At 36.7% G+C, this 25,472-nt stretch overlaps 1 protein-coding gene across 1 annotated transcript; it reads right to left on the bottom strand.

Annotated features, from left to right (window-relative positions):
- Nucleotides 1–675: 675 nt before the first annotated feature.
- On the bottom strand, nt 676–16,049 carry LOC102803948 (uncharacterized). The gene is made up of 10 exons (XM_085504789.1): nt 15,862–16,049; nt 14,109–14,267; nt 9,093–9,244; nt 7,674–7,774; nt 6,579–6,707; nt 5,826–6,019; nt 5,303–5,502; nt 4,899–5,037; nt 4,598–4,707; nt 676–2,451 (listed from the first exon to the last, which is right to left on the bottom strand). The coding sequence occupies exons 1-10, from the start codon at nt 15,883–15,885 to the stop codon at nt 894–896; spliced, it is 2,766 nt and encodes a 921-aa protein (XP_085360915.1). The 5' UTR covers nt 15,886–16,049; the 3' UTR covers nt 676–893.
- Between the last annotated feature and the right edge of the window lie 9,423 nt (nt 16,050–25,472).

Here is a 25,472-nt window from a genome sequence, read left to right as displayed (position 1 = left end):
ATTGCACAGGCATTATTGATAACATGTTCAAATTTAGTGATTTTATTTTTGTCTTGTCTCGGCCGAGTTAGCTGCACTATTAGCAATGCACATTTCAATTAGAACTGAAGATATTATCATGAAATTTGCAGTTTTCAACAAGTCAAAAATATAACTTTTTACCAAAAATGACAAAATTGAAGATGGAACAAATCAAAGAGATCCATCCAAGGTACCTGTATGTTCAATATCAAAGCAATCAGACTTGCAGTTATTCAACAAAAAGCTTATTTTGATTCTCCTTTGTTGTAACACGTTGCTGGATTAGCCCGTTTTGGGGATTGTGTGGAATCTTGTTTTAAATAATATTCCAATCCTGGCACTCACAAAACTCAGCAATTCTCCACTTGTGTAATCCTCACTCGCATACACTTTACAAAATACTCATAAGCCCATTTGTCACTGAATCTTTACTTCGCTGATACAAAATATAAGTGTAACATCTGCTGCAATGTTGTTTGAATCCACAATCGCCTGCAGCGTTAAATTGAGGCTTGCACTTAGAGCTTGGTCGATAAATCAAATGTGCAAGCCAAAATTTAACCAGATTTTGAACTTTTCCTAGTTTAGTAAATAAAGCCATATACAAATGGTGGTACGTAATTCTATGGTCTGCAACGCTGAAGACTTGTGAGATTAAAATGTTAATATATGAGAGCCTTTAATGTTATTATTCTGTGTTTCACAAAGTAAACACCTAAACAGCACGGTGCACAATGGTAGTACCACTATGCATGTATGATTTTTTTTTTTAAATAGGATGTTTGCAAAATTAGAAAACAAATTAGAATATGTCATAATAGTGAACAACACTGACAGTTGCACCGATTCTAAGAGTGCCTACATCCATTTATTCACTGAGAGTCTGTCAGATCAATAACACCTGAACTTGGGAGATCTGGTTCATCTGGAATATTTAAATTGAAATTTTCACGTTGTGACGATTCTAGAAGACTCTCCATTGCTGCATCAATGTTCCCATTGTACAATTTCAGCTTTGTCCGTGCTTCAATTCTGCTAATGTCTGGAAGTACAGCCAACATTGTACTTATCTTGTCACTTGTACAGTCTTCATCATCCTCATCTAAGATCATTTTTGACTCCTGTTTATTTCTTGACAATGATGGTAACTGAGTCATATCCGTAGTTTGTAATTTTAGATGATGTGTTGAGGAAAATTGGTCTAAGAGATCCTCATCCGAAGAATCAGTCACAAGAGAATTTTCCTTGTGTAATATCACAGCATTAAAATTAAATGTATTTTTTGAGGTTTCACAGTATTTTGAAGAACAAAAGGAAGGAGTGGCTTCTTCAAGTAAGTTCTCCTTTTCGTTTGATGTCTTTGCTTTCTTAGAAGTTTCTTTTGAACTCACTCTACACTCCTCTTCAGAATCACTTTCAAATGTTGGCATTGGGATAAAACTGTGTCTCTTTCTTGTCATTACATTCAGACTAGATAAGTTAAGTACATTTGCTTTATCCATACTGGGAAACATTTCAGGACTGCCAAACTTACTCTGGGAATTATCGAGTGCATGCACTGCTCTATGCCCAGATTCAAAATGACCAACATGTCTTGTGTGTGTTGATGTAACAGCTTTGCCAGAGCTACTCATTATGTGTTGATTTTCATCCAAGGTTTGTGCATATGCAGATCTGTTATTGCTTACATCATCACTGTATTTTGATGTTGTCATGCTTTGTTGAGAGTCTTCAACAGAAGGATTAACAGCCTCAGCATAAGATTTCATGTTACCAGAGGAGAGTCTCCCAGACACTTTGCTCCTACCACATGCTGGATTAAATGTACATCTAATGTTGGACAGCGTCTGGATTCTTGATGAACCCACATTTCTGTGATCATTTACGTCAAGAAAAGGGTTAATCTGAATGTCTTTTAAATTTGATGAAGATGATCGTGAGTAAATACTTCTCTTTGCTGGTATCTTAGAAGATCCAGTCATTGATGATCTAGCAACATTTCCTGGGCAGCCAAGCACACCCCCTAAAGATGAAATGTGAAGAATCCCAGTATCGCTCTTTTTAACTGCAGAGTGACTTCCTCCTAAAGTTGATAGTTTGATGTCAGCAGTAGGACACTCCATATTATCCATATCAGCTTTTTGAAGTGGAAGTATTCTTGGAGTGGACTTCCCAGTCTCTACATGTATGTCATCTCTTCTGCAGGTGTTGGATACCAGATCACAATCTGTATCTTCTGCAACATTCCATCTGTCTCCTGAGAGAGACAATCTCTGTATTCCTCTCCCTCTGCTGTTAGAAATTTGTTGAGGAGGTTTCTTCACATTGTTGTTACTGCAAATTTGACATGCCTGTGGTGCTTCTTTACAGATGTCTTCTGAAGTCGGAACTTGTGTTGAGAAGATATTATCAAAATCACCAGAGTCCAATCTGTGAACAAAATGAAATATCATCACAACTATGACTGCTAGCTAGCTGAATTTTACAAACTTGATACAAAACTGACAATGGGCCATTCCAGTTTATATCTGCACCCCCCCCCCCCCCTCATCATATGCTAATTTACCAAGTTAAAAATTTTATATTTGCTAATGGAAATCCAAACTAGTCCTGATTCACGGTGTTGATGAGCTCATTCGTGCTACCATCCTTATCTAATTTCAGTAATAACTATTTCATACTGGCCCAGTTTTTTTACCATATACAGTCAGAATTCCAAGTTTTAGTCATACTGTTGGAAATCCAACCTCATCAACCGGTATGTGGCGAGATAAACTAGGCCATATTTTATTTAGTAGTCATAACTGCCTGGATTTCCAGGAATTTTTTTTCCATACTCATCTGGATTTCCAGATTCTGTTTCTCTATATACAGTTGGAATTCTGGGGTATTTTCCCCATCAAACAGTGCTGGAAATCCGACCACATCAACAGGGGGGTGCAGATATAAACTGGAATGGCCCAAAAGTAGAACAAGGTCGCTGGTTTCTCCCACTTTCTTGTAAGAAAATTAGGTACACTGCCTGACCTTTGCCGTAACACTGAAATAACTGAGGTCAGCATAATACACTATCCTAAATGACCTTTGCCATAACACTGAATAACTGAGGTCAGGTCAGCATATTATACCGCCCTGAATAACCTTTGCCATAACACTGAAATAGCTGAGGTCAGGCTAGCATATTACACTACCCTAAATGATCTTTGCTGTAACACTGAAATAACTGAGGTCAGGTCAGCATATTACACCACCCTGAATGACCTTTGCCATAACACTGAAATAACTGAGGTCAGGTCAGCATATTACACTGCCCTGAATGACCTTTGCCATAACACTGAAATAGCTGAGGTCAGGTCAGCATATTACACTACCCTGAATAACCTTTGCCATAACACTGAAATAACTGAGGTCAGGTCAGCATATTACACTACCCTGAATAACCTTTGCCATAACACTGAAATAGCTGAGGTCAGGTCAGCATATTACACTACCCTGAATAACCTTTGCCATAACACTGAAATAACTGAGGTCAGGTCAGCATATTACACCACCCTGAATGACCTTTGCCATAACACTGAAATAGCTGAGGTCATGTCAGCATATTACACTGCCCTGAATAACTTTTGCCATAACACTGAAATAACTGAGGTCAGGTCAGCATATTACACTGCCCTGAATAACCTTTGCCATAACACTGAAATAACTGAGGTCAGGTCAGCATATTACACTGCCCTGAATAACCTCTGCCATAACACTGAAATAACTGAGGTCAGGTCAGCATATTACACCACCCTGAATGACCTTTGCCATAACACTGAAATAGCTGAGGTCATGTCAGCATATTACACTGCCCTGAATAACCTTTGCCATAACACTGAAATAACTGAGGTCAGGTCAGCATATTACACTACCCTGAATAACCTTTGCCATAACACTGAAATAGCTGAGGTCAGGTCAGCATATTACACTACCCTGAATAACCTTTGCCATAACACTGAAATAACTGAGGTCAGGTCAGCATATTACACCACCCTGAATGACCTTTGCCATAACACTGAAATAGCTGAGGTCATGTCAGCATATTACACTGCCCTGAATAACTTTTGCCATAACACTGAAATAACTGAGGTCAGGTCAGCATATTACACTGCCCTGAATAACCTTTGCCATAACACTGAAATAACTGAGGTCAGGTCAGCATATTACACTGCCCTGAATAACCTCTGCCATAACACTGAAATAACTGAGGTCAGGTCAGCATATTACACTGCCCTGAATAACCTTTGCCATAACACTGAAATAACTGAGGTCAGGTCAGGTCAGCATATTACACTGCCCTGAATAACCTTTGCCATAACACTGAAATAACTGAGGTCAGGTCAGCATATTACACTACCCTAAATAACCTTTGCCATAACACTGAAATAACTGAGGTCAGGTTCGCATATTATACCGCCCTAAATAACATTTGCCATAACACTGAAATAGCTGAGGTCAGGGTAGCATATTACACTACCCTGCATGATCTTTGCTGTAACACTGAAGTACTGAAGAAGATAAAAATATTCTGACTAACCTGTGTTGTAACTCTAGCGTAACTGTGACAAGGAATTCTACAGTGCCATGGATGTCTGGTGTACGAATCACATCAAAGTCTCCGCTCTCTTCTAATTCCCTTATGACATTCTGAGAAAAGACAATACCAGGGCTGTCAAGGAAATACTTTGAAAGGCGTCAAGGCTGATGAGACATCTAGGGGATGACCTTTAAAACCTGCACACATCCTGTGCCTCGAATTTTAAAAGCCTCTTATTTTTTGGACAGTTTTTTAAATATTAAAAGTAAGCCCTCTAGAGGCAGAAAATCTATATACTCACTTTGACTTGCATTACAGAGGGATTTCCACACCTAGCAACCCCACCACACTCATCTCCACATGTCACTCTGTAGGCTTCTGGCGTAGATTCAATTACATATTTTAATGCCACTTCCAAGTTTCCTTTGGTGTACTCATTCCTAAAATAAACAAAATAAGGTTGTGTGTGAATAAAATTGAATTACCTTTAAATTATCATACCAAAGTTTATCATTTTATGATAGGAATCTATGTACCGCAATAAGACTTTTTTAATCATGTGACCACAATGTCTACACAAACTTCAAACATTATGTACCACCTAGGTTAGTCATGATTAGCACATAGGGATATTGAGGTAATTACTGTCAGTGTTTCATGCCTGTGAAGAAGATCCATAGGCAATGTCAAGCCACTGAGACTCACTTCCATTCCAGCATCTGTTGTTTCTGTCTGAAGTATCTTCCATCTTTAAGACTCCATGCCATGTCGTCTGCCCTCTTACGTTCTACCAAAACTGGTAGAATTTTCTCCTGTCTTCCACGCCTCCATACCCAACAATAGTCACCGCACCTGAGGTGTTGAGTCTTGTGACGTACACCGGTTTGGGTCAGACATCTGCTGAGCTGCAAACCAAGTTAAACAACATCTTTCTCTAAGAGCACTTTGAACAACATCAACAAATAGCTAATGTGACAACTGCACGTGTAGTGATAAAAACCAGTGACACTGTATCAATTCAAACCAGGCTAGGAAATCCTATAGATTATACACCTGGCAGTTTGAAATTTACAATTCCAAATTTCTACATACTCTTACAACTAATATAAATATTATAAGTATTAGATGCAAAATAAAGTCTAAAATATTGCGTAAATATGAATTTAAATGCTTGTATGTGATCTATAGAACGTGCTAAGGATTTAAATATGAAACACTTCCTACTTGCCTCACCCAGTCTACATCTCTCGCCACCTTGTTCATGGATATCAACTAATAAAAGAATACCATCTAACCCATCATCGTTACTGTACAATGCATCAGATGCTCCATTCTCTAAACATTTGGCATGAGTGTTGTGTGGTTGTATATTGCTGTCAGTCTGTGTGTCGTGTTTAGGGGAGTGGACATCTGGTCTTGTACCTATCAAGACAACAACATTATTCTTTAGTACCCTGTGGACAAGAAAACTAAATCAAGCCAGAAAACATAACCATATACTGTGAGCATAATTTGAAAGACCAGTCACCACAACATGACAGTTTTAACTAATGGACAATACCAAATCTATATTTTCTAAATTTGATTTGAGATCACAACTTTTACGAATCAAACAATTGAACTGCCAACCCAAATCCAGAATGTTATCTACAAAGTTCAAACTTGATACACATGAAACAAAATGACTTGTTGAACTCTACCCTGCAGTAATTATAGATTTCTGGTAAACATATTCTTTCCTTGGATTATTCAAAATTGGTTCATGTCACATATGCTCAATGGCTATTAATATTAGTTCAAGATCAAGATCAATTGTGCAACACCGAGCATTTGGCAGCCCATCAAATCAAACATAACATTGTACTTTTATGCATATTTGGATTTAAATTAGTGATTGCAGCACTAGGATGACAAAGATGGATTGTTTGATGTATTACGTAACTAAAATATTATGTTATAAAGAAACCTAAAAATGACAAACCTCTCAATCGATGTGCGATATGAAAACCAGCTTCCAGTAACTCATAAACTGGTAGTTTATTTTGTGATCTTTTCTTTATGTATCCTCTAGAGCACAGCACATTAAGTCTCCACCATGCCATGCAGAAAACTGGAAGAAAAGTACACTACTTTGTTCACAGTGGAAATTGTCACATACCAGCCACCCTCACCTTCCCAAATCAGTCACATACCAGCCACCCTCACCTCCCCAAGTCAGTCATATACCAGCCACCCTCACCTCCCCAAGTCAGTCATATACCAGCCACCCTCATCTCCACAAGTCAGTCACATACCTACCACCCTCATCGACCCAAGTCGGTCACATACCAGCCACCCTCACCTCCCCAAGTCAGTAATATACCAGCCACCCTCACCTTCCCTAGTCAGTCATATACCAAGTACCCTCACCTCTCCAAGTCAGTCATATACCAGCCACCCTCACCTTCCCAAGTCAGTCATATACCAGCCACCCTCACCTTCCCAAGTCAGTCACATACCAGCCATCCTCACCTCCCCAAGTCATTCACATACCAGCCACCCTCACCTCCCCAAGTCAGTCATATACCAGCTACCCTCACCTCCCCAAGTTTGTCACATATCAGATACCCTCACCTCCCCAAGTCAGTCACATACCAGCCACCCTCACCTCCCCAAGTCAGTCACATACCAGCCACCCTCACCTCCCCAAGTCAGTCACATACCAGCCACCCTCACCTCCCCAAGTCAGTCATATACCAGCTACCCTCACCTCCCCAAGTCTGTCACATATCAGCCACCCTCACCTCCCCAAGTCAGTCACATACCAGCTACCCTCACCTCCACAAGTCAGTCACATACCAGCCACCCTCACTTCCCCAAGTCAGTCACATACCAGCCACCCTCACTTCCCCAAGTCAGTCATATACCAGCTACCCTCACCTCCCCAAGTTTGTCACATATCAGATACCCTCACTTCCCCAAGTCAGTCACATATCAGTCACCCTTGCCTTCTCAAGTCTGTCACATATCAGATACCCTCACCTCCCCAAGTCGGTCACATACCACAATGATGGTATTTGATGTGTGGTACAAATACCTGGTTGGCTTCTACCTCTGTTATCCACAAAGTATTCCTCACATATTGGTGATACAAGTTCTCTTAGCATTTCTTCTGGCACAAGGACATTATCTTTTCCCCTGGCACATTAAAAACAACAACAAATGTTCAGGACTGAAATAGCTGACCCTCTTAGCTTCATTAAGTTATGTTGGTACTTTCATATTATCGCTCAATTTATGTTGGACACCCATTAGTTGCGAATATCTAATGATGGTAAATTTTTAGTTGGATATTTTGAAACAAAACAAGCAGTCTGTCGGCTGCACATTTCAATTAAAGAACTGAAGATATTATTACCGGTAGAAAATGAACAATATGTATAGTACATTGTATCAAAGCAATCAGACGTTATAATACTATTCTCAACAAGAATTCGAAAAACTATAACTTAAAACTGTAATTCATCAAAATTAGAGAATTAAAGATATTATCACGAAATGAACAAATCTGAGAGAGGTCCACATGTAGTACCTAAATATTTAATATCAAAGCAATCGGACTTGCCGTTTTTTACAAGAAGTCGAAAATATCACCTTTTTCAAAAATGACAAAAATATTCATCAAAATTAGAGAATTAAAGATATCATTACAAAATGAACAAATCTGAGAGAGGTCCACATGTAGTACCTATATATGTAATATCAAAGCAATTGGACTTGCGGTTTTTTACAAGATGTCGAAAATATCACTTTTTACCAAAAATTACAAAAATATTCACCAAAATTAGAGAATTGAAGATATCATTATGAAATGAACAAATCTGAGAGAGGTCCACATGTAGTACCCATATATGTAATATCAAAGCAATTAGACTTGCGGTTTTTAACAAAAAGTCGAAAATATCACTTTTTACCAAAAATATCCACCAAAATTAGAGAACTGAAGATATCATCATGAAATGAACAAATCTAAGAGGTCTGCCCAAGGTACATATACACCAAGTATCAAAGCATTCAGGCTTGTAATTTTCAAGAAGAAGTCGAAAAAGTAAAACATTGACAAGGACGACGGAGACTGACAATCACTCATATGATAAGCTCCGCTCGACAAAGTCGACAGCAGAGCTAAAAAGTGTTGAATCAGATCAGTACACTAATGTTCAACGATTGAGACAACACAGACAGACAGCCAACATAGAACAGACCGAAGAAATCATGTTCATGTGCAAGTCTCTATTTTCAGATTTCACTCAATAAAAGATGAGCTAAACTAACAGAAACTCAGAAACACCAAATATAACGTTCATTTTTAAAATAATTAATTCTGTATATACATAGCTGAATATACATGTATATGAATCAAAACTATACTACCAGTAGCTATTGGTAGTTAATTTGAATTGTGAAAATCAGATCGTCTACTCAAATTAATTCAATCCACATAAATGATTCGTACCGTTCTTTCTGGAGAATCTCTTGTGCATTTAGCATAGAAACTAGGAGTGCTGCTGCAGAACTGATGTATTTACTAATACACGGCGGATCTTCTTTAATAGTCTCATTATTGTCAATGTTTTCTTTTATGACTCTACCAGTTACACCACCAATCTGAAAAAGTAAAACAACTGTAAATAGATTTGTGCAGGGCATCATTTAAGAACAGGTTTTCATGCACATTTCATTGTACTACTAAATCCTTTAAAAACTATTACAGCATACTGATGACAGCCTATAGATGTACTTGTAACAAGTCATTGAAAATGACACAGTCCCCGTTAAGTTCTCTTTGTGCTCGTCATATTAAAGCGGAGGGGTTGTCGAGAGCGTGTCCTTGAAACTTGAGTTCCAAGTGGCATATACAACAGATTGTTTATTTACATCAAAACACGTGTTTCGTGTCATAGTAATATGGCCAAAGAAAAAACAGCTGTTATTCAGCCATCTTTGATCTGATTATGAAACACACTGATATGTATGATGTGCCAAATACGAATGAAAATGGTACATAAATTGTGGAAATATAGTAGTAAGGCCAAAAAGTCAGATGGCTGTCAATCGGCCATCCTTGACCAGATTTTGAAACAAATTGTCATGGACATGCATCCTAACATGTATAAAGTACATTTATGAGCCAAATTTGAATGAAAACTGACAGAGCACGTCCAAGATACCGCATAAAGAAACAAAAACAAGATGCCTGCCAGTCGACCATCTTTGATCCTATTGCGAAATAAATTGTCATGGACATGTATCCTAACATGTATAATCTATGTACCAAGTTTGAAAGACAACTGACAAAGCATGTCCAAAATACAACATTTGCAAAAAACAAGATGGCTGCCAGTTGGCCATTTTGAATCGAATCGCTAAACCACTGCATGTGCATATGTCCCACATAAGGTACTAGGCACATGCAAAGAATGAATGGAATCGGTCCACAGGATTCTGAAATATGACGTTGGATAGACTGACACACGGACACATGGACGGTCGGACGGACAGACTCAGGAACTCACGGACGGTCGGGGACATGTATCCTAACATGTATGATCTATGTACTAAATTTGAATGAAAACTGACAAAGCATGTCCAAAATACGACATTTTCAAAAGACAAGATGGCTGCCAGTCGGCCATCTTTGATCCAATTGTGAAATAAATCATCATGGACATGTATCCTAACATGTATAATCTATGTACCAAGTTTGAATGAAAACTGACAAAGCATGTCCAAAATACAACATTTTCAAAAAACAAGATGGCTGCCAGTCGGCCATTTTGAATCGTATCGCTAAACCACTGCATGTGCATATGTCCCACATAAAGTACTAGGCACATGCAAAGAATGAACGGAATCGGTCCAAGGGATTCTGAGATATGACTCCGGACGGAGATCGAATTATAAGTCCCCGTTTTCGGACTTCGTCCGAACGGGGACTAATCAAGCCCTATTGTCGTGTGATTGAACAATGGCTAAATAAACCCATTTTTTACATTTAATTCTCATAATATCAGTCACTCACTGAATCATAACTGATCATAAAGGAGAACCAAAGGTATATTTAGGGCAAAATGGCAGCCCAAATTAGTATGCTAATCCAACCCATGCCAGTAGCATCATGGAGGGGTGCTCTGGGATATGTGCCAGTTACAATGATGGAGGCCAAACTGAGACTGCCAAACACATCTTGGTAGGACCATGAATATAAACACTAATAATTTTGGCATTTGATGTATAAAATGTCCCTTTTAATTAGGCAAATCAGATACCTGGCCAACAGTGGGGTGGCATGGATTAACCCCCCTTCCACTACATCAATCAACGTACATGAATGCCCACCACTTAGAATCATAGGCTGCATTGGTGGAACCCCTACTAGTATTCGCCCTAGCCAGGACATTGGCAGCCCACTCAAATAAACCTTCCGTCTGTGCGAGTCTACTGAGAGCCTCTATGCATGTAAGTAATACACTGCTGGGCTCGTTGGTGATGTGTCGTCCGGTCGGGACAACAGATCTGGGATGTCTGAAAGTACTACCTGTGTCTCAACTAACATTTCCAACAGTAGTGGGAATCAGGCCTTGGTTGGCTAGTTGGGCGGCACCAGCGTCACGATGCAGGTGTGCTCTTGTTGAAGTTTCTCCAGTACCCGGTGAATCAGCGCTAAGGAAGGAAAGGCGTATACGTCCATGTGGGTCCACAGGATCGATAATGCATCTATGGCCCATGCTCCTGGAGTCGGCAGGAGTGTCACGTACGTCTGTAGCTTGGCATTCCAAGGTGTGGCGAATAGTTCTATCTTGGGGCCGCCCCACAGCCGAAACAGTCAAGAGGCTACCCATTGGGGTAGCTGCCAATCTGTGTTCTGGAAATGGAGTCACCGCGAGAGGGCGTCTGCTTGACTGATTTACACCCCTGAGCAGTTACTTGTAGCTCCACATTGCATTCCAGGCCCCAATGGAGAATTTGCTCCGCCAGAGCTGACAGCGATGGGGATTTGGTCCCCCTTCCCTGTTGATGCTGTCCATGCAGGGCAAGAAGTTCGTTTGGTCCCAAACTACGGGTAGAAAGTGTATCAGTGATTAGTGTACTGCTTTCAGTTTGAACCAATTGATATGGCGACCCTGAATCCAATGCAGGGGCCATATTCCTTGGACTTGTTCGTCATTAGGTGCGCTCCCCAAACTGTGAGGAAGGCATCCGATATCAGAGTCATATCCGTGGTGAGTGGGTCCAAGGGCAAGGCATCCCTCGCTTGGTTCGAGAGTGTTACCTGCCTCTCCAGTTTCAGGAGGTGAGACTCAGATGACTACGCAGTGCGGCTTGGGGAACTACCCTGCAAACTGACGTCATCATCCCAATGATGCACATCAGTTCTCGAGAGACACAGAGGGAACACTGACGAGACGTTTGGCTAGACTACTTATTGCTAGGCAACAAGCCTGCAATGGACACACCAAGCCTACCTCTGTGCCGAACACCAACACCAACTGACATGTCAGGTAAATCCTGCTTGGCCAACAAACCTTTGTTTTGGTTGTGTAGCAACCAGTCGCTCAGGTACGGATTGATGTGTACCGACAGCTGATGCAGCAGCAGCATCACCACCTGATGTACAAGTATGGAGCCGTGCACAACCCAAAGGGGAACACCCTGAATTCAAATGCTTGACCCAGATAGGCGAATTGAAGGAGTTGATGACTCGTTAGGTACATCGTGAAGCGGTATGTGCAGGTAAGCATCGCTTAAGTCTAGCTAGGCTAACCAATCAAAACTGTGCACGGAAAGTAAAACCGTGCTTGGTGATTCTATACGGAACCAAGGATAAATTGATATCACACATATCCGTAGGGCATAGTGGACTCTTTCTGACTCAGATGCCAAGAAACTTCTTGGAATGTGGCCATCCCCCTTTACCCGTCCTGCCGAACAAAAGTTTGTGGTACCTGGGTCGGAGATGGAATCAAGGGATCTGGGTGGGGCGCGAGGTTTGGGGCTCCAGCCTCAGCAGGTTCAGGTACTAGACACTGCATTGATCGGATAGCACTTGGTCCAGCGGAAAAAGTTACCTCACTCAGGAGTCTTAGGTCTATACTCATCCACAGGGGACCAACGCCTGCCCATCAACACCGTCTGTGCACCCTCTGCCACGTTCAGCAATCTGCCGGACAGTTTGCCTTGGATTCCGCTGTCTGGGATCCCGGAAGCGACGGTGCTATCGAGAGCGATTGCTTCAGGATCGAGGGTAAGGGTATGAACATCAGGTCACTAAGACCAATGACTTCCAGGGGTAGCCAAAGGTTGTACTCGCAGAATCAGGCAACGCCGAATGCCCCATAAGAAAGTGACCAAGGCCGTGTTCGATCAAACCTCTGATAGCTGAGTCGGTCTCCTCTGGAAACGCCTGCAGGTCCTCAAAGGAGGAGTAACCCATAGAGGAGGTAGTGCTCTGAGAAAAGTCAATGGTACTGGCTCCGGCTGATGATCCCTGGCCAATGTCCAATGTCCTGCTCGGTCCCCCTCCATATCGGAGGCCAGACCAGACCTCCACCTGCAAGGATGCTCTCCAATCAGGGTGGCGGGGAGACCTCGGCTCCACCGCTGCCAGGCCCCTACTCGCCGATGAAGCACCCAAGGTACTGGTAAGCAAACTGAGGACTTCCTACCCATACTAGCACTTCTCTCACTCATGCCGCAGAGCCACTCGAACCGACCACGCGAGCTCTTCTTGGAATGCTCTCCTTTCTTCTCGTTGGCCATTTTAGCTTCATTTAGAATTGAACAAGGCACGCATGAATGAAGCCCTACAAAAGTGGTCATATGCATCGCCTGATTCTTTTTGTGTGCGGTACAAAAAAGACATGAGGCCCCTAATAAGAAAAATGTTATTCTACTAGATACCACTTCTTACTGTTACCAACGGTCACAGAAGTACCTCAGAAAACTCAGCCGAAAAAACTGCTGACTAAACTGCACTATTTTGCTACGATGTATACTCAGTACGGAGAACAAAGAGAGTAAACCTTGGTCACGTTATGTGGAAGAAAATCTTGTGGTCATGGGATTTCCCCTGCCCTAGATTTATCTCATCGTCATTGGCTGAATCCCAGATTAATACCTACAGTTCAAAATAGCCATTTTGACTGACCGGAGTCTATGGTGGGTAATTGAACGTAGTGAATAGCACCACTCTGTCAACTAAGCCTTGCCATGACTTCATAATATACATTGTAACTCTTACTGACTTTATTTAAATGAATGAAAACTGCAGCTATCCTGAAATACAAAATGACAATGATACTCACTTTAAAAAATTACAAGTTTTTATGAAAAGGCAAAACTAACTGATAGCCAGCATGGAAGTTAAGTTATGCCTGGACTGCACTGTAGATTCCAACACAGTAGTAAAATACAATATAATGAAATGAAAAGAAATAAATAAATATAAGATTTTGGTGAATATAATCCTTACTCCTTCAAGTTTCTGTGCTTGTTTAATAGATCTGATTGGTGCATCCGTGAGTGATAGTGAAACAATGGCTTTGGATGTCCATTCTGCTGCCTGTTTTAGATAGTGCTGTCGTCTTTGGTCTCGCTCATGACGAATCAAACCACGAATATACTTGAATCGCTGAAAGTAGAGAATTGCACATGACATCAAAAACAAGCCATGCATGGCACAATCCCTGTTAGTTATCAAATTCAAGATATATAGTTTTGTTTATAGTAATATAGCTAGAATATAAACATGTCAGGAATATGATTATGATGATTGTTTAACATTTAAATGATTGACATTTGTATCTGATCGTCAAACGAGTATTGAGAGATATTGCTCTGGAACAGCATTAATTAAAACAAAATCAGCCATTTTGAATACGTGTATAATGAATATATAAAATTTGAACATAGTCAGTCAAAGCATGTCAGCCATTCTGAATCTTAGCTGAAAAACAAAATGATGTGCATCAAAGTCCTATAATGTCAAACATATATACCAAGTTTGAACAAAATCCATCTATAAACAGCAGAGAAATGCTTGATTTTGATGATTTTTAGAACAAAAATGGCCGCCATTCAGCCACTAACCTGACCCAAAACACTATTGCTAAATTTAGTTTTAGTACATTTTAGCTACATATAATAAACCAGTCATGAATAAAAAATAATGCTTTCCCCTTTATGTCTTCTGGCTTCCCGTTTCAGTCCATCTAATTGTAACGCTGAGATATAAGACACATAGACAACATATAGAGTCCAATCACATATCCGGTTCTTTTTATCTCCTAATTCTGTGTGTATTACAAAGATATACTACAGAAACCCCGACAGAACGCAACAAAGACAATTTCTGTCCTCAATTCACAATTTCTAGCTTCAAAATATCAGACCATATCAGATCTTAACACCAGATACAAATTCAACAATAATACGACTGGATGGCAAAGATGACAATCAGATTACAGCGGATACTAGAATCTTGCAATAAAGTTGGTAAAATCTTTTGGTTAACAAATATGGCGGAAAACAAATAAAGTGCGCATGCGCGGAGACTAATGGTTATAACACAGAATTGCGCCCTCACATAATAGAAGCTGGTATATGTCTAGTTACAAATTACACAGGTGAATCTGAATGCACCAGTTATCTTATTAATTAATTGAAGTTAGAAAATTATTGTTATTATAACAGTAGGAGGGGAGGGGTAAACAGCAGAATAAGACAATATACTTTTATTTTCAATCTTCATTAAAAATTCACACAAGTCATTCCATAGACCATAGAGACTGGTGACTTGATAGGGTCTATGGTTATTCCAACTCCATGTGATTTCACCCAAGTGTGATACTCCCATGATGCATCACACTTTTTTGTGCACAACTTCCTGTTGTGAGTGTCAAAATATTAAATGATATCCGATGTCGGCAGGTACCCCGGTAATCCCTTTATTGTTGTAAGTGAGATAGCATCATAGATTCGTGTTTGTAGGTTTACCAAGAGACTGCAGCACTAACTCCACAGCACAATATACCCATAAAAGTTAGACGCATTATAACCCCGGGCGTATAAACAAACAACAGCACAATACGTTCAACGTTCAAAGTTTCCTAACACTATCCTACCATCCATGGCAGCAATAACAATTTGACGAGTTCATGTCCAGATTAACACTGAGAGTCGGAGAGGTCACTAATGCAAATAATGAAGACAAACGACCCACTTACCAGATCTGGATACTGTTTTGGCATTTCTCTTTAACAACTGCTTCAAGTGAATTTGAACTATGACATTGTCCGACAGTCCGTGATTACATAGTAACCGATGCTGCAAGAATCAGATCACCCTGGTTGATCGCAGACAATGTGATACAAGTTAATAGTAAAACACCTTATAAACGTGTCACAAAACCTCAAAATCCCACGGAAGTTAAATTCAGCGCGGAATACAATTGAGGAAAGATAGCACAACAACCAAATTAGGAATATTCCATTTATTACAGACAAAAATCGTGCTATAAGGTAGGGTGAATTTGAAAGCAAGATGTAAGCAATGTCACTGTGTAAAAGTAAACTTACTGTTACTTCTTGCATTCAAAATGTTTTCCTTACACTACACTTATACTGGTACCGGTATATATTTTACCATACCAAGTTTTAAAGAACACCCTGACGTATCGATGTTAAATACTAACTGACTCTTCTTCCCACCCCATCAATTTAAAAGTGTGGGCCCTTATTATCTGTTTCAAGGGGGGAATCGTGTTCACAATTTACTAGTAGCTGGGCAAGAATTCCTTCTGATACCGTATACAAATTTATCACAAAATTTATTTATTTGTAAATACCAGCTGTAACAGGTTTATGAAATCGCAAACAAATATTTTCCTGAATATGACAGATCATGAAAGACACACATGTGGTGAACTGAAAACTAGAGTGTGTGTTTGGGGGGGGGGGGGATTACTAATTTCTTGAAAAGCATACTCATACACCAGTGTAGTCAGTGTGCATTGGATAGAAATTTTACTGATAACAAAACAAAAGTTGAGTTAAATCCCAAGTGTGTCTGCATGACAGTTTGTTTGACCAAGATCATCTAGAGTCTAGTGTGAATTCCAAGAATTCCAATTATTTAGTTTTACTTTCTACAGAATGTGAGCTACATTTCCCTGGCTGTGTGTGTTCACTATTCCAAAAAACACCTGGAATTATGCTTTCTTTTCAGGCAAGCTTATCCCAAGTGTTACCAACAATAAGTGGGTCAATTATTAATTTAATCAATTCCCATCCTATTTAACTTTTTTTTGTTTTGTTTATTTTCCTCTGTAAAAATTTTATTGCTTTTTTATAGATTGTATTCTATTTTATTGAGATTTATAAGACTGTAAACCTGATTGATATTATTGTAAATTTGTGAAAATTATTTGAATCATAAATATTCAGTTTTTTAGTGTTCAATCTATCAAACAATATTGCTTTTTATCTAACAGTACTTTGACCTTATTTCTGAACTTAAGACAGTAATTCTCAATTTATTTCATACCTCAGATTTGTTATTGTTCAATTTTTGTCAAAATTTATATTTTCAACTACCGATACTTCATAAATTTTGTTAATTTCATGACAAAATCTGTAATTTTCTACTTTTGTTGAATAATTTGATAATTTTTTATCAAAATCATAGCTCAGTCATAGTTGATATGAAAGTGCCTCTCTGATTTCCCTATGTCATATACCTTTGATATTATAATTAATGGTCAAATGGTCTTATTTAACAAAGTAGTAGGTTGCTTGACTTAATTGTTTGAATTCATCTTGGTTACTAAAAAGAACATTCATGACATCATCTCTGATTTTTAATTAATATTTGTTTCATTGTTGGTTGAAATTTGTGGATATTTTCAAAAATGTAAGCCAAACTGCTTGGATAATATGGTCAGCAAAAAAAGTGGAATGGTAAAATATCCTCAAATTCGTTTATTTTGTTTTTATATCAAGTTTCCTGTTAGCATTTTTGGACATGTCTAACAAGCGGTGGGTAATAGACTGATTGCTTGTTGTGATATGTAAGTTCTAGCCAACATTTTTTTTTCATTATGAGGTAAAACATACTGTGTGAAAACTAAAGTACCCGCGGTACTTACATGAATAACTCTTGCTAAATCAAACAATATTTTTAGACAAAATTACCAGTAAATTGAGCTAGTATTTCCAGATATGTTTGAATTTGTATTTTAATTTCCATCTATACAAAATGAAAAAATACAATAGCAAACTCAATGTAAAATTAAAGAACATTATTAACAATAAGATTCATATCAAAAACAAATATTTTTTCAAAACAAATTTCCTGGGTATAAAGACATATATAAGACGAAAAGAAAAGATGTAATGGATTTTCCCCAAAAACTTCCCCTTCTACATGAAAGTAAAGAAGAAAATGAAAATGGGTGTTCTGTTCAGAAATAAATTATTACAACAAAAACAATTCATACCATTTTTTTTAAATTTCACAGTACTGAAACATTTGTTTTTATTTGATTTAAGGTAGAGATGCAGTTTACCTGACAGGTATTTTAATTAGTTAATTAGAAAACCAAGATGATCCTTGTCCACAAAACTATATATTTTCGGAAAGCTTATTGTAATAATAATAATAATAATAACTTTATTGCATCCTTAGAAATACAATGTTTCTATCAGTTAATAGCAATAAAGATTAGTTGTGATAACTACTACTACAAAAAGAAAGTTAGTTGTTAATAGGATAAAGCAAGTGTTACATATCAAATGGCATTTTCATTCCTTGATTGAAATGCGTTATGAATATAATTGCCAATCTTTTTTATTATTACATCATCTTTTGAAGTCATCAAGAACTTAAATTTCTGGAGATCATCCTGCGTTTCTTCTGGAAATGTAATGTCTTGAATGATTTGTTGGCGTATTACCGGTACTTTATATTGTGGACATATCATGACAAAGTGCAGTTCATCTTCTATTTTATTCTGTGTACATTGTTTGCAAATTCTATTTTCAGTAGGTATTTTTGGTTGCATATGCCTCCCTTTTTCTATTGCTAGTTTGTGATTACTAGTTCAAAATTTTGTCATTGAAATTCTTTGCTTCAAATTCAACATATCCAAGTATTTTTCAAAATTATAAGAGTCTTTGAATTTTTCATAAGTTCTCAGTTTTGTTTTTTCGGTTATATTTTTTCTCCCGAAATTTATGTATTTTTGTTTGACAACTTTGCCAATTTGCTGTATATGTTTTGTTAACAAATCATTCTGTTGTTCTCGTGAAAAATTCATGTTGTTCATAATTTTTTGTATTGAAGAATACCATTGTAAATTTGATTTCTTTTGTTCAAGGTATGCTTGTTTTATGATATTATTGCCTGGTAATTTACTGATACGAGTCCAGTATTTTATTAAATTGATCCTAATGTCTACTAAGAGTGGGAATTCTCCTACTTTAGCTCTGCATGCAATGTTTGTCACAAATTTGTTCAATCCTAGTACATGTAGTTGTTTGTAAAAATTCAATTGTGTTTTTTCTGTTATTGTTTTGTCCCATTTGTTGTAATCTTGAATTTCATGACCCCAGATTTCAGACCTGTACAATAATATTGATTGAATACACCTTTTAAAAAGATGGATGAAAGTTCTACAATTTGTTTCTGGTGGTAGGAACTGTTTCAATGCATACATTGCTCGGGCTGCTTTATCTGCTAAATTTTGTTTGGCTTCAGTGTAGCAGCCATTTGACTTTATGTTTATACCCAGGTAGTTGTACATGTCTACACAGGTAATATTTTGTTCATTATAATAGAATTTTTCTGTATTTTTTAGTGTTCCTTGTCTGAAAATAACAACTTTTGTTTTTGTCAGATTTACCTGAAGTTTCCATTTATGACAATAAACTTGTAATGGACACTGTAGTTTGAAATATGCACACAAATGTGCTTTTTTGGTCAAAAGTGATTAAAAAAAAAATAGCTTTTGAACCATGCTTCATTTTCCTGTCAAAATTGGTTTTATTGGTACATCTGTTTACTATGAAGAAAGTGCCGTCTTGAAAACAGTCTACCAATTGTCAATTTTTTGATTATGTATGTACAGCCTTGCTAAATCTTGCTAAGCATTCAAAAGAGAGAATGTTTGCACCTGTTATCTATTTTTTAAAATCGTTTTTTTTTTGAGTATTTTCCACTATTCACAATTCTACAAAATTTTAACAGTCTATAGCCAAGACTGTTTGGATAATAAAAAGGAAAAACAAAAATGCCCACGAACCTGCATCTCTACCTTAATAGCAAACATTTTGGTAATCTAAAGTACTTTCAAATTTTAAAATGATGGTACTTTTATTTCATGTTTTAGGTCTGATATGTGATGATTACTAAAATTTTATAAAATAAAAATAATGTATTTCAGATTTTCAACAACAGCAAAATCATCTCTGAATCAAAATCAACAAAAAGTTATTTCATTGGAAATCTTTAAGAAGGACTAAACAAAATTAAGCCAATATTGATGAAACAATTTGCATAACGTCTCTCCCTTTTTGTAAAATATTAGTTGCAAACACCCGTTTTTTCTGGATTTAGTAAAATAAAAATAATACCATGAGCAGATCCGTTTTATCAAACATGGCATCTAGTGAGACTGCCAGAACCAAAATGTGTGGCATATTAGCATAACCATGTCAAGGTGACCTTGACCTCTAACCTAAATTCGCTGCCTCCATTATTTGTGAGTCGTTTCCATGGTGTTTTGTGGTAATCCATTAACAATTGTCTATGTGTTTACACAATTATTATTCCTGTTTTAATCAATTAAATAAAGATTTGTTTTCTCAAAACGGAAATATTCACATTTTTAAGTATTATAGTTAAACAGATAAATTCTAAATTAAAACAAAAATAACAGAGTAAATATCTGTAAATTTATCTCTATCTTAAATTAGGTCACTGACACTTTGTGTAACCCCATTTCCACTGCATACACATTTGAATTCTTCTTGTTAATGGTATACTGAACATGCAATATCCAAACTGAATTGAAAATGGCATACATTCACTGAAAAAAAATATATATAAATTGAGTATTTTTAATTTGAAATAATACAGATATACTGAAAATTTTGCTTGATTTTATTTTGGGTTTAAGCAAAGCTATTTATAACAAACCACCTGCTACAATTGAAATTTTAAAAAAATGCTTGAATTTAGCTATCGCAGTATGAGACAATTTAATTTTACACAATTGATTATTCTCAGCTTTTATTTCAAATTTTCTGTTATTAAAAAAAGTATCCCTGCAAAATATGGTGATTCACTGAATGCATGTCAGAACAGACTCCTTAGAAATAGCTGATGAAAATAGGTCACCTCAATAGCAAGACGTCTTTCTGAGAAGCCATACACACGTTTCTTCTGTATTTTTAGCTGCCGCCCACTGAATCTGAGTCTGTGGTTGACCTAAAGAAAAGCAAGGGCATGCCAGGGACCTGTTATTAGAATCTGCATACCAGGGACCTGTTATTAGAAATGGGCATACAAGCTTGTTTCCATTCGAAATTTTTTAAATTGTTTAATTTTTTTAAATTTATATTTTAATTGCAATTCCATGAAATTGTGATCAGATGCCTGGTATTTTTACCAATGATCACTGTTAAATTGTGATCAGATGCCTGGTATTTTTACCAACGATCACTGTTAAATTGTGATCAGATGCCTGGTATTTTTTACCAACGATCACTGTTAAATTGTGATCAGATGCCTGGTATTGTTACCAATGATCACTGTTAAATTGTGATCAGATGCCTGGTATTTTTACCAACGATCACTGTTAAATTGTGATCAGATGCCTGGTATTTTTACCAACGATCACTGTTAAATTGTGATCAGATGCCTGGTATTTTTACCAACGATCACTGTTAAATTGTGATCAGATGCCTGGTATTTTTACCAACGATCACTGTTAAATTGTGATCAGATGCCTGGTATTTTTACCAACGATCACTGTTAAATTGTGATCAGATGCCTGGTATTTTTACCAACGATCACTGTTAAATTGTGATCAGATGCCTGGTATTTTTACCAATGATCACTGTTAAATTGTGATCAGATGCCTGGTATTTTTACCAATGATCACTGTTAAATTGTGATCAGATGCCTGGTATTTTTACCAATGATCACTGTTAAATTGTGATCAGATGCCTGGTATTTTTACCAATGATCACTGTTAAATTGTGATCAGATGCCTGGTATTTTTACCAATGATCACTGTTAAATTGTGATCAGATGCCTGGTATTTTTACCAATGATCACTGTTAAATTGTGATCAGATGCCTGGTATTTTTACCAATGATCACTGTTAAATTGTGATCAGATGCCTGGTATTTTTACCAATGATCACTGTTAAATTGTGATCAGATGCCTGGTATTTTTGCCAATGATCACTGTTAAATTGTGATCAGATGCCTGGTATTTTTACCAATGATCACTGTTAAATTGTGATCAGATGCCTGGTATTTTTACCAATGATCACTGTTAAATTGTGATCAGATGCCTGGTATTTTTACCAACGATCACTGTTAAATTGTGATCAGATGCCTGGTATTGTTACCAATGATCACTGTTAAATTGTGATCAGATGCCTGGTATTTTTACCAATGATCACTGTTAAATTGTGATCAGATGCCTGGTATTTTTACCAATGATCACTGTTAAATTGTGATCAGATGCCTGGTATTTTTACCAATGATCACTGTTAAATTGTGATCAGATGCCTGGTATTTTTACCAATGATCACTGTTAAATTGTGATCAGATGCCTGGTATTTTTACCAATGATCACTGTTAAATTGTGATCAGATGCCTGGTATTTTTGCCAATGATCACTGTTAAATTGTGATCAGATGCCTGGTATTTTTACCAATGATCACTGTTAAATTGTGATCAGATGCCTGGTATTTTTACCAATGATCACTGTTAAATTGTGATCAGATGCCTGGTATTTTTACCAATGATCACTGTTAAATTGTGATCAGATGCCTGGTATTTTTACCAACGATCACTGTTAAATTGTGATCAGATGCCTGGTATTGTTACCAATGATCACTGTTAAATTGTGATCAGATGCCTGGTATTTTTACCAATGATCACTGTTAAATTGTGATCAGATGCCTGGTATTTTTACCAATGATCACTGTTAAATTGTGATCAGATGCCTGGTATTTTTACCAATGATCACTGTTAAATTGTGATCAGATGCCTGGTATTGTTACCAATGATCACTGTTAAATTGTGATCAGATGCCTGGTATTTTTACCAATGATCACTGTTAAATTGTGATCAGATGCCTGGTATTGTTACCAATGATCACTGTTAAATTGTGATCAGATGCCTGGTATTTTTACCAATGATCACTGTTAAATTGTGATCAGATGCCTGGTATTGTTACCAATGATCACTGTTAAATTGTGATCAGATGCCTGGTATTTTTACCAATGATCACTGTTAAAAGTACATCTAACCCTAATTAGTGCCATTGTCAATTGTACCATCAAATTGTACCATCAACAGAATGATTTTACAGTCTTCTCTTCCACACATGAAATGTTGATCAAAAAATAAAAGCAATATCTGAAACTGTATGGTGCAAAATTATGATGAAATATAATGACAATTTTACAAAATAGAAAATATTTGCACTAGAATTTGAGCAGGATAATATGTGGCAGGGTAAATGGTACTGTGAATCCCTGTATAGCTCACAATGTTATAACCATGTACACAGAGATACAATATTTTGTGTAACCATGTGTTGCCAGGGTATTGGGAATTGTGTTGTCATAACAATCTGGTTATTTTTCCTCTTCATAGGGACTGCGAGGCCAGTGTATTTTTGAAGAGCAATTAAGGAAGCCCTGCAGACTGTTTTGTTAGGTATAATTTAGTTTCTATATCTTTTGTGATTGTTTGCAAATTATTTAACGTCAAGACTATACTGCAAACCAATTTTGTGATGCAGTGTTGGAATTAAAATCATTCTTTATGTGTCATCTTATTTATCCAGTTGTCAATCACAAGTCAAAAATGTTTAAATAATAATAATAATAATAAATTTATTAAATTTATATGGCATGTATGAATGATTTAAAAAGAAAACACCTTAAAACTTGAACTTTTTAGTCAAATTGAATAACTCATATACTAGTGAACTACATTCTTGTTGGTTTGAATAATATATCACATTATATATTTTTTTTTTAATTTTCATATCAATTATTCAATTGATAACTGCAATTGCTGTAATTTGAGTAAATGTAATCCAATATGGCAATAATGATTTTATTTTCTTATCATGTACAAATGTTTGTTTGTGAATTATTAACTCATGCAATATTTATGTCAAAAAGAAGAATCCTTAGTAGAGAAATCTAGTAATCAGAAATGTTTGGAGAATTGACAAATGAGAGCATAAACTTACAAAAATAAGATAAGCTAAATATATATTTTATAACACCAATGATCCCCCCTTATAATGCTACAACTTTCAAGTGTGAATCTAATAAATGGAATAAAATATCTACACAAAACAAAACAAAAAAGATTTACTGATTAGCTTACAATGATTTCTGAGCAACCTACAATGCAAGTAAAATTGCATGTGCTTTTCCTTCGTTTCATATTTTTTATTGTAGTCTGAAATGAATTTGCCATAAAGTGTAACATTGCAGTGAGTTACTAGTAACAGAAATAATTTGTAAATGTTTTGCTGCAAGCCCTTTGTATAAGGTAAATCATGAAAAAAAATCATCGCTACAAATGTTTGGTGATTTCAAAGGTTTCACTGCGAAAACATTAAATGCAAAAGTCACTGTGAGTCAAAAGTCAAAGGGGATGAATTCCTCATACTTGCAAAATCCAAAGAAATTTGTCATATTCAATAGACCATTTTCCTTTTACTTCAAGATTTGACATTATGTGTGAATTCAAACGTAAAAACAGGACAAACAAAAATCATAGAGCTGTAATGACATCAATAGATTGCATAGGATTCAACAAACATAAGAGTATTTTTGGGTTTTTCTGTGACTAATAATATGCTATGGTATACACATTTTAATAGGGTCAATTTTGATCAAATAAGAGAGTATCTCAATGCAATATTTCCCCTCTGGAACTTGGCATATTGACATTGAACTTTAAAAATAGGTCATTTTTGCAGCAGATGTTCGGTCGCACATTTCACGCATTATGCAAATATTGCAGTGAACAGAGAATCACCCATTTTTGCTAATATTATGCAAGTACATTTTATGCAATAAAATTCATATAAAAAATATATCTAAATTCTTGAAAATAGCACTGACATTATTTGCTGCATTTTTTGCCAATTTATACAGTATTTCACTTGATGCAATGCTGAGCCGCAAAGAGTCCACTTAGTGTATATGTTGTATATATGTCATGTCATGACTATATATTTATGATAATTGTATGCAAATGCCTGGAATTTTTTTTTTAAGCAGAAATTATTTTCTAGATGTCTATAGGTGCTGTTTATATATCTCCTGCATCCTATCATTTTACCATATTTACTACAACTATCATTCTAAATTTATCATCAACAAACGGCAAAACATGTAATTAATTAATTAATTATAAAATAGACATTTCAATTTAGAATATAAATGTTTAAAAAATGAAACCTGTAAGTTTTATGATAAATCTAATTAAATCTAAAACCCCAAAAATGTGTTAAGAAAAAAATAAATTTGCTAAGAAAAACACATTCATGCAGTAATTTTTGTCCATGCAGT

Source organism: Saccoglossus kowalevskii, chromosome 10 (assembly GCF_978046115.1).
Source record: "Saccoglossus kowalevskii chromosome 10, keSacKowa6.1, whole genome shotgun sequence".
NCBI lineage: Eukaryota > Metazoa > Hemichordata > Enteropneusta > Harrimaniidae > Saccoglossus > Saccoglossus kowalevskii.
Note: the sequence above shows the minus strand (reverse complement) of the source record. Positions and strands in the feature narration are given on the sequence as shown.

What these genes read in the sequence shown, in the direction of transcription:
- LOC102803948 (XM_085504789.1), bottom strand. Translation starts at nt 15,885, where the DNA reads ATGCCAAAACAGTATCCAGATCTG. An exon ending in GAGATTCTCCAGAAAGAACG is followed by an intron (nt 7,775 to 9,092) that starts GTACGAATCATT and finishes TTAATGTGCCAG; the next exon opens with GGGAAAAGATAATGTCCTTG. An exon ending in CCTCTGTAATGCAAGTCAAA is followed by an intron (nt 4,708 to 4,898) that starts GTGAGTATATAG and finishes GTCTTTTCTCAG; the next exon opens with AATGTCATAAGGGAATTAGA.